This window comes from Nicotiana attenuata, unplaced genomic scaffold (assembly GCF_001879085.1).
Source record: "Nicotiana attenuata strain UT unplaced genomic scaffold, NIATTr2, whole genome shotgun sequence".
Lineage (NCBI taxonomy): Eukaryota > Viridiplantae > Streptophyta > Magnoliopsida > Solanales > Solanaceae > Nicotiana > Nicotiana attenuata.
In genome coordinates, this window is record NW_017670413.1 from 622,347 (window position 1) to 632,823 (window position 10,477).

Sequence of the window (10,477 nt, forward strand, 5' to 3'; positions counted from 1 at the left end):
TTCCATTACGCCTGAAATGACCAAATTATCCTTTAAATCCCAAGCACACATGTCGTCCAGCTGTGTGCTAACTCCCCCTTATTAGATTGTAGAACTAGATTGGGATTGCCCGTGTCAGCACGGGCCCAACATCATGATAGTTGAATTTATAAATTTTGATCAACTTTGTTTTGTTTTAATATAAACCTGTAGATTATAAAAATGGATGCATCTAAATTAATATTAAATTCAAGAGGCGTTAATTCTTTTTTTTTTTTTTGCTGCATTAGTATTTTTTGTGCCCAACCTCAATTCGCTTTTTTCTGTTAATTTCTTCGTACATTCCCCTGAGTTTTTCTTTTCCACCTTATGGAATTATTTCCATAATTTAAATATCAATTCTTTTTGGTAATTGTCTCTCATCTTCTATAGCATTTGAAAATTCATCTATCACAAATAAAATATTTTCCTAATATAAATGATTTAGCCCATCATTGTCAAAAAAGTCAAATCGGTATTAATATTACATTAATCTGCTCAACTAATCAATAGTTTCGTAATAATTAATCTTAAAATATTGAAATGCTACTTATTGTTTCAGTTTTCCTTATTACAATCGTCTGCCTAATTCATTTTGTTTTTATTAACCAATTGGTGAGTAAAAATCTAACTTTCGAATAAATATGGTTTGCTGCTTCTTAAGTATTAAGTTTTGTATGTTGTTTAATTTAATGCAATTTGTAAAAAAATAAATAAATAAATAAATTTAAAAAGCTAATTTACTTTAATCTCATAAATTTCACACAAATGATATACTTTAATTTGATCCGTATTAACTTAAATTGTACAATTAACATTTGTTCCCATCATTTTAAGGTCTCTAAAGTTCTCTTTTTAAACATANTCCGGCTACGCGCCCGGACTGCGCACACAAATCGAGGCAAGCAAAAATGAGGTTTTCAAGGCCTCAGAAGCATGGAAAAAGAGAGAAATCCGGTGATGACCCTTTGGGTCGTCACAATTATTTGGACATATGTGCTCTCAAAATTTCTTTTTTAAACGTATATTTCTTCCCATCATTCAAATTTTAAGAGTTTTTGTTTCCTATAAAGCAATAGTAGTATAAATTTTCATAATCAATAATTGAAGATAAAATCATCTAATTTTATTATATGTATCTCTATAATCTTATAAAGATAACATTAAAATCTTTATTTGAGCAAACGATTTTCCTGAGTAAAATAGAGTCTAATTTGACGTAAAATCGAAAAACAAGAGTTCTCTTCTTCTGCTTATTTCACATGTAAATAGTTTAAATTAGCTTATATTCCCTTCCCTAAAAAATAACTTAAAGAAAAGGGTGTTTTGGCAGGGTTGAGAAAAAAAGTGTGTGAAATGTAAGGATTTATAGACTTCAGCAAGTATGTGAAATTGGTAATCCATGAGTATCATTGTAGAAATCTCATGATCAGGGAGTATTAGAAATATGCGAAATTTTTTCTGGGACTAATAATTGGTACTTTAATCTCATAAATTTCACATAAATAATACACTTTAATTTGATCCGTATTAACTTAAATTGTATAACTACATTTGTTCCCATCATTTTAAGGTCTCTAAGTTCTCTTTTTAAACATAAATTTCTTCCCATCATTCAATTTTAAGAATTTCCCCCCTATAAAGTAGTAGTAGTAGTAGTAGTGGTATAAAATTTCATAATCAATAATTGAAGCTAAAATCATCCAACTTTAGTATATATATATCTCTATAATCATATAAAATTAACATTAAAATCCTTATTTCAGTAAACTATTTCCCTGAGTAAAATAGAGTCTGATTTGACGTAAAACCGAAGAACAAGAGTCCTCTTTTTCTACTTATTTCACATGCAAATAGTTTTAATTAGGTTAATTATATCCCCTTCCTTAAAAAATAAATATGTAGACCATTTACACTACTCAACTTTTGACGTGTCACTCTCAAATTGTAGCCTAGCATATTTATATTTAGCTTAAAAGACTTCACATATTATTTAGTATTTACTATTTTTAACACTAGATATTGTATTATCAAAATATTTAAAAAATAAGAAAATCAATTGTAGCTATTATGGAATTTTCTGTGACTAAAGATACATGTCCCGTTACTCATTTCTTTCAGCCTCTAAATCTCTAATCGTTTGAGGATGAATTGATAAATTCAAAGCTGATGTGAGAAGTGTGCAGTGACAGACTATGACATAAGCAAAAAGGTCAATTTAGTCAAGGTACTCAAAAATTTATATAGCAGCTACAGTAATATTTCTTTTTAGCCTACCATAATGTTCCATTTTATCTGAAATGACCAAATTATCCTTCCAACCCCAAGCAAACATGTCGTCCAGCTGTGTGCTAACTCCCCTTTATTAGATAGTAGAATTAGATTTTGAGTAAAATTTTAAGATAATAATATAGAAATTGTCCGAAAAGATAAGAACAATCTAATATCAACTATGCTTCATAGTAAGCTCCACAAAACATTACGAGCTGCCTTCACGCTTCAATGTTAGGGGAAAAGAGAAAAATAAGGTACTCCAAATGCTGTGGCGTGCAATTTTACATTTTACAACACAGGGAAGCCGTACTTATGTCTCAACTAAGAACTCTAGATGCTCCAGAATTCATGAATTGCAGCCATTCATACTCAACCAATAATTCACCCAATAGTACAAATTCTCTCTGTAACTATTTTTTCAGGAGAAAGAAGATAGAGAAGAAACGAAAGCAAATCGGCAATTCACTATCAATTCACCCTGCCACAGGAAATGGTCAAGCAAAGGTCTCTAAAAGTTTAAGCATCTGGCCTTCTTGGATACTACCCTTCAGGGTGTCCAGTGTCATACCAAAATCATGACTTGAATCTTTTTTGCTTGATTTCTGGTCTGGAATAGCAAATATTTGACACATAGCCCCTCTTGATCGTACTTGACACCAATGAGCTTCACTGGTCATGGATATAGATGCCATCCTCAGAAGTAAAAAAATTGTCAGGCTACAAATACTACAAATTAGCCTCTTATGAAGCTTTAACTAAATCCTGCCTAAAAAAAAAAAAGGAAATATGTAACAAGAGGTATCAAAGATACATGAAAATGTCCCAAAAATTTATTTTGCCACTCTAAATAAGATAGGCTCCCGCGTAAACATTGGTTGTATATAAAACGCACAGAAGCAAATGACAGACCAAAGCTTACCTGCTAATAAAAATTTCTTTATTCTTGCATTCAATGGACCTTCACTCTTTCGTGTGGCACATTTCTATGACCTTCTCTTTTGCACAAAATGACGCAACAGTTCTTATACTTCTAAAAGCATCATTCAAAACTTAACTTGCCTCCTCATACATTATCTGTGAAAAATAAGATTAACCAGTCACATTATCGTCAAAATATTTTGACAATATTAGAAAATAATAACTAATTAACCATCTAAGTAGTAATAGTAAGCTTTCTGGCTAGGCTAATCTATGATTTAAATGATGTTTGAGAACAACTTTCAAGTTTAAGATTTGGAACAACATTCAAGTTTAAGACTTGGAACGTCTTTTAACTTTAAGCCTTGATTATAATATGATTCTGATTCCTTCCTGCTGCAGAACTGCCAACATACCAGACCAATCTAAAAAGTATATTGTTCTCTCCTAGGTAATTCTAATAGCACCAAATTCTCAATCCCTCATCCATCTATTCCACGAAGTATCCAATTCATATCCCTCTAATTTTATATAATTATATGGTCATTGCTATTCCTACTAATTTCAGTGATTGTGTTATCTTTCTGTAGCTCTTGAAAGATAAAGAGAAACATTTTAGATGTCGAATTCTATACACATTTTGGTGATACTACACAGTGAGTAAGAGAGACATTTTAGATGTCTAATTCTAAACATTTTGGTGATACTACACAGCGAGTCTTTTTGACTCTACATATCTCCAGAAAATGGAACTTCAAACAATGAGAAGTGCTTGATCGTGATCAGACAGAGCCACCAAAACGTAACGAAACAAAAATGTGACCTAAAGTCTTGCATGGGGCAGAAAGAAGAAAAAGCAAATAAAAGCTCCAAGAATGATGATATTCATTCTCCAGATAAGTATCAAAAAATAAAAAATTGTGAGTAGCCCTTTCTCCAACAATGGTGTCATTACTTTATCCAGTCAAAACCACGACGTAGGAGCTGAATATCTAAACAACAAAGAGACTCCCAATTCAACATAGATTTTCCACTGTACAATCAAACTGCTGATTCCTCATACAAAATCTCCATTAAACAAAGCATAAAAATACCACAAAAAGGGAATGCTGCTCAAACGAATGAAAAGGAGGATCCTAAGAAAAAACATTATTAAGCACACCGCACCTAGCAATAGACTTACAAAAAGAATTCAAATAGGACATGATCATATCCTGCGATTAGGACTATGAAAACTATTTTTAACTATTTCTTTAACTATCCTGAAACATGATTAATTTAGCAGAGCATAAGAGAAATATAAAAACCTTGATGTGAAACAAAGAAAGTACCTAGAAACAGAGCGAGCATGGGAAAAAAACCTGGAGTGCGAGAGAGACGCAGAGCGATGAGAGTATTTACCCCTAGGAGATACACTGACGAATGACTGTTAGTCAACATGCTAAATTTTCTGAAGGTGATGGAAAAGACAATCAGAAACTAAACCTTCTGCTCTGGCTGCTATAGCTCCGTCGAGGACTCCTGCTTCCTGAATAACTTTTGCTACGTCTCTTATCGTACTCCTCCACCTATACAGTAGATAACTGAGTTAAATTAATGCATAAACACAACACTGGATCCAGGATTTCTACCACTGACAGAGAATAGACCCTAATATACGCTTGAGAGAACTGATTGTGAAAGAGAGATTCATCAAGTTTCCTTATCTGCAAAAGAAACAAACAAAAAAAGAGATAAATGAGCAGACTGACAAAGGAGCAAGAAATTAATTAAAGCAGAAAACCATTTTTTTCCCCGAGGAGAAGAAGAGATGCTACTGGTTTATACAAATCTTCCATGGAATTAATGCACAACACCTTAGATATTTATGACCTCTTAGCTTGATACATAGACATCACAAAGAAAATAACCTTACTGTCGTCACACTTATGCTATCTATATATGAATGTCTTTCATGGATCTAATGCACAACACTTTAGATATCTATCTCTCCTTTTAAGAGTAATGCCAGGAGTACAGACATCACTCTAATATCAGTTAATTTTCCTAAAAATTCAGTAAAAAATGGTTGTAAGTGATGTTTTACTTTCAGAATTTCGACTATGTATAATGTATTTTCCTTGCAGAGGACTACGCTTAAAAGGTTAAAAAGTGTTTTAAATTATCTTTTGTGTGTGTACTGTGTGTACATACAAACTTTCACAAAATATCATCTCCTGTTTCACACAAATGCACACAAAGAATGACACACTAATTACACTAATTAACTTCACACACACAAAAAAGCAAGCATAAGCTCATGAAGTATGTTATAATAACACACATGAGCGGAGACACCGGCGCCAAATGAGGCCTTTCTTGAGCCTTCATTTTGGGACATAACTCTTGGTTTTGCTACCTCTTTTAGCTCAAGCCATTCTGCAATTGTGCATAAGAAAACATTTGCACCAGCTTCCTATAATCATGTAATAAAATTGATCTAACAACTTCAAAAGAAAAACATATCGTAATAGCGATATAAGCAATGTAATGAAAATCCATTAACAACATAATGACCCCTTCATTCAACTATAAAAATATAAAGTCCAACAGAAAAGTGAAGAACAGAATAATCTAAGCAGGTCAAAATACGAACTTAATCTTTTATAAGTAAATAACAGTAGTAATATAAGAGAATTGAAAGCAATACAAATGGGTAAAAGGAATTATTCATTGGACAAATTAGTGACAATGCTAAAAAGGCTCTTTAGATTCTCAGTTATAGCATCAGCTTATATAAAGATGACTAACATTGATAATAGTGGAAACGATAAAACCGAAAATAACTAAATCCATCTAACCTTGTGGAAAACATCATGAACTCTTTCAGAACATAAATGCATTATTGACCTTGTGAAATTTTGTTCACTGAGCCTTTCTCTATTCTCATTGAGTTCTTAATATCATTACCTGCTAGAAAATTGACAGAAAATAATTAGTGAGTACATGCATGTGCAGAATCAGTTGAGCTACGATTGAGAAAATACTGCAACAACCCTTTAGTAAAAAAAAAATCTATGGGGGTCAATCAGCATGGAGGACCAAGAAGGAGAGCAAAATCCTCGTAAAAATTGCTCACTGCAACCCCCTTAAATCTCCAAAACATCTCGACCTCTCTGAGACGTTGTTGGATGGAAAGAACAATTTGACACCAAATTTTGCAGAATATAAATTACTCGAAGATTACAATAGATTTGACAAAGATAGTACCAAGGTTTGAATTGGAGGGTGATGGATGGATGATCTGCAAGTACACAAACAACAAAGCCATGCCCAGTTCAATTGCATATACAGGGTATAGAAATGGAAGACTGGAACGTGAAGAGCCTATTGAATGGAAAAAGATCTGTACAAACACAACTATGCGGTGGCCGTATGAATAAACTCCACATATGCACCGATAACCTAACATGCGCCTCAGTGGAAATGCAGCTAATACTAAAATGACTATAATGCCCTGAATTTAGATTTTAATGCCAATTAAGCAGGCAGGTCGAAACCACTGGCTCTTCTATAATATAGTAAAGTAAAATTGGTAACTTTGCTTCTTTCATTGTCATAAAGACACATGTGCTCTGCGTAACACGTGTCTTGCCTTTTAAGACTCATAGTTACTTATTTTTACACTACTGATCCATCTTTTCTTTTGAATTTTACAAATATTCAGTGAATTTCTTAATATAAATACAGGGTCTATACAAAAGTTACTAGGTTCCTTGGAATCTGTATTTTATGGTCTAGGTCTGCCCTTGGGCTTAAAGACATAACTGAGTATGTTAACTCTGATATTACTCTTCATGAAATGATGCCGTTGAGTTTAAATGACAGTTGGAAGTTACTTTGCGATAAGTTACTCGGGGAAGACCATACTTGTTGAAACACCCCGTAAATTCGGCTTAGGTATGAATGAGTTAAAGGAGTAGTAAGGTTATATTTTGGACATGTGAAGTCTCATCGGGATGATTATGGGTGAAAATAGTTATTTCAAAATCAAGATGGAAAGTGGGGTGCATAGATTTGACAAAATCGACTAAGTTTGCAGAAGGTCTGTGTTCCAGCAGAATTTAGAGAAAATGTGTAAAGAATTTGGGAAAAAAATATGAAAGTTGTAGGAATTTGAAATAGCTTTCCAACAATATATTGTGGAGACCAAACAGAGCTTTGTGCAAAAAGTTATGCCCGTTTTACAGAATAGTGCGTAACCACCGCGTTCGGTCGCGTTTGACCGCGACCGCGGTCGTGAGGCAGTGCTCCAGCTATTTGCCGCGGTCAGGACTACGGTCAGGCCTACTGGGACGTGGTGGCCGACTTGGAAAGTCGTCTTTTTAGCCCTATTTCGTCCCCCACAGTCCCAAAACATAAAAACTTGCTCTAGAAAGAAAAGCTCTCAAAAACCTAACTCCTTAAGGGTCCCTGCACCACCCAAGGTAAGTTCTAATGGTGATTCTAAGTTAATTTTAATTTTCCAACATCTTATTAACATGGGTAAACCCTCCATATCATTAGATATTCAATTGGGCCATCATTGTTGAGAGAAGGAACCCTAGAACTCGAATTCAAGGGGATTGAACTTCAAAAAGGTAATGTCTTTACCCTCTAATTGATTTTATGTCACGACCCAAACCCCGATCCGATCGTCATGGCGCCTCTCGTGAAGACAAGGCCAGCCAACCAACCTATTTCGCCTTTTCAGAATAGCTAAATATTGATTCACTGTTTTAACATAATTAAATAACCACAGTCTAAACAGAGATTTCTTTATTAAGCGCGGAATACAACCCAAACACAGCCCAAACCGGGGTATCACAAGTTACGAGCACCTATTAGAGTATAAATACTACTACAAGGCCTGAAATATACAAAATAGGACTGATATACATAAGGAAGAAATGCGGTGCTGCGAACGCTAGCAGTCACCTCGCTAAACTCCGATAAACTTAGCCTCCGATCAGCTCAAAACCCGCTACCGGGTGAACAAATACCTGCATCTGCACACGAGGTGCAGGGAGTAAAGTGAGTACTCCAACTCAGTGAGTAACAAAGGTAAATAATAACTGAGCAGTAAGAAATCACGTAAAACAAACCGCCACGCTGTATAGAGCAGTGTAAAACCCTTTTTAGAAAACAGTGAAGCTGTGAAATCCTTAGAAAAACATCTTGGCTCAGTTTAAACCTCTTTTGGAAATAACTTTTTCAGCGGTTACGCAATTCAATGCAAAACAATAGTGTAAATAAGCACAGAAATTCGCCCCTCGGGCACAACACTCAGTTTTCAGATAATGCCAGGCAATCAGGTAGGTATTGCATGAAGTAGCACAGACAACAGATAATGGCACACAAATGAAATAAAGTAAACACATAGAACAGTACCAGTACCGCTGCGGCGTGCAGCCCGATCCATATATCGCTGCGGCGTGCAGCCCGATCCATTTATCGTCGATGGCGCTCACTGGGGGTGTGCAGACTCCCGGAGGGGCCCCTTACGGTCCAAGCGCAATATCAAGCCATCTCGTGGCATCAAGTCTAGGCCCTCGGCCTCATATCAATATCAGTATAACACTGCTGCGGCGTGCAGCCCGATCCAAAAGTATCCTCACAACACAGGCCCTCGGCCTTACTCAGTCAAAAATCACATAGGCCCCTCGGGCAACGGTAAAACACGATGCTCAGCCCAAAAATAGTATTGGAAATATCATTTCAAGTGTTATAGCAAAATAAACTTGGCTGAGTTTTGAAAACAGTGGAAAATACATGACTGAGTTCAAGTATAAAATCAAAACAGTGAGGAAATATCAACAATCATCCCCGAAGGGGTTCAAATAATTGGCACGAAGCCCAAATATGGCAATCAGCCCAAATTATGATGATAACAAATAAGTTTCAGTCAAATATGCGGTAAAATCATCAATCGGGACGGACCAAGTCACGATCCCCAACAGTAAAAGACCCCACGCTCATCATCCAGCGCGTGTCTCGCCTCAATAAAGTACTACGATGTTCAATCCGGCGTTTCAAACCCTCTGGATATCATTTACAATCATTACTCACCTCGAACCGGCGAAATCCCTAGCTCGCAATGCCTTTGCCCCTCGAATCGGCCTCCACGCGCGTCGAATCTATCCAAAATCAGAACGAATACATCACAATATGCTAAGGGAACAAAGCCCAAGCGAAAACAATCAATAACGGGCACAAAATCCCGAAATTACCAAAACCCGAGCCCCGGGCCCACTCCTCGAAACTCAGAAATTTTCACATCAACAGGTTCCTTATCTCCTCACGAGTTCATACATACCAAAAGTTCTCAAATCCGACCTCAAATGGTCCTTCAAATCCCTAAATCAAATTTCAAAATCCCAAGCCCTAGTTTCTTCCATTTTAGCTTAAGTCCCATGAATTTCTAGGTGGATTACACAATATAATCAAGTTTCAAGACCAAAATTCTTACCTCAAGTCGTTCCTCTTTGAATCCCTCTATAATCTCCACCAAGAAGCTCTCAAAATGATCAACCATGGAGGAAAAATGACCCAAAATTGCGGATGAAATGAAATTATAACATTCTGCCCAGCACTGGCCATTACTTCATCGCGATCGCGACCCAAGTCTCGCGATCGCGAAGCAATAAATTTCCACCTCTCAAATTAACACTATGCGAACGCGATAATGCTGCTGCGAACGCGATGCTTTAAATCCCAGAGCTACGCGAACGCGACCCCAAAGATGCGAACGCGAAGAGCAAAACACTGGACCTCAAATTACTTATACGCGAACGCGAAATGCTGTACGCGAATGCGTAGCACAAGCTCAGGGCAGCCCATATTCCTTCTACGCGATCGCGAGGGACCTCACGCAATCGCGAAGGCCAAAAATTGACTGCAACTGCTGCTGCAATTTCTGCAACTCCTCAACATAGAAATTGGTCCGATTGACCATCTGAAACTCACCCGGGACCTCAATCAAAGCTACCAACATAACCCATAACATCATTCAAACTTGTTCCAATCATCAAAATACCTCAAACAACATCGAATTACCCAAAACTCATTGAATTCAAGCCTAAGTTTTCTAAAAACTTCCGAAATACACTTTCGATCAAAAACCCGACCAAACGACGTCCGAATGACCTGAAATTTTGCACACACATCCCAAATGACATAACGAAGCTACTGAAACTCTCAGAATTCTATTCCGACTCCTGGATCATAATCTCACCTACCAACCAGAATT

At 36.2% G+C, this 10,477-nt stretch overlaps 1 protein-coding gene across 13 annotated transcripts; it reads right to left on the reverse strand.

The window, feature by feature from the left end:
* Positions 1-2,448: 2,448 nt before the first annotated feature.
* On the reverse strand, positions 2,449-6,639 carry LOC109239084 (serine/arginine-rich splicing factor SR30-like). Of its 13 annotated transcripts, none has more exons than XR_002069844.1 (7): positions 6,460-6,635; positions 6,051-6,159; positions 4,849-4,916; positions 4,696-4,778; positions 4,542-4,625; positions 3,212-3,366; positions 2,449-2,961 (listed from the first exon to the last, which is right to left on the reverse strand). XR_002069844.1 is itself a non-coding variant. In XM_019405603.1 (6 exons), exons 2-6 carry the CDS (start codon positions 6,090-6,092, stop codon positions 3,356-3,358), a joined length of 246 nt encoding a protein of 81 aa, XP_019261148.1. In that variant the 5' UTR covers positions 6,093-6,159; positions 6,460-6,639; the 3' UTR covers positions 2,449-3,355. The 13 variants fall into 13 exon arrangements, 10 of the variants coding, with proteins under 10 accessions (XP_019261148.1, XP_019261149.1, XP_019261144.1 ...); XR_002069843.1 differs by having other exon boundaries at positions 2,449-2,985; XR_002069842.1 differs by having other exon boundaries at positions 2,449-3,058.
* Positions 6,640-10,477: the final 3,838 nt, after the last annotated feature.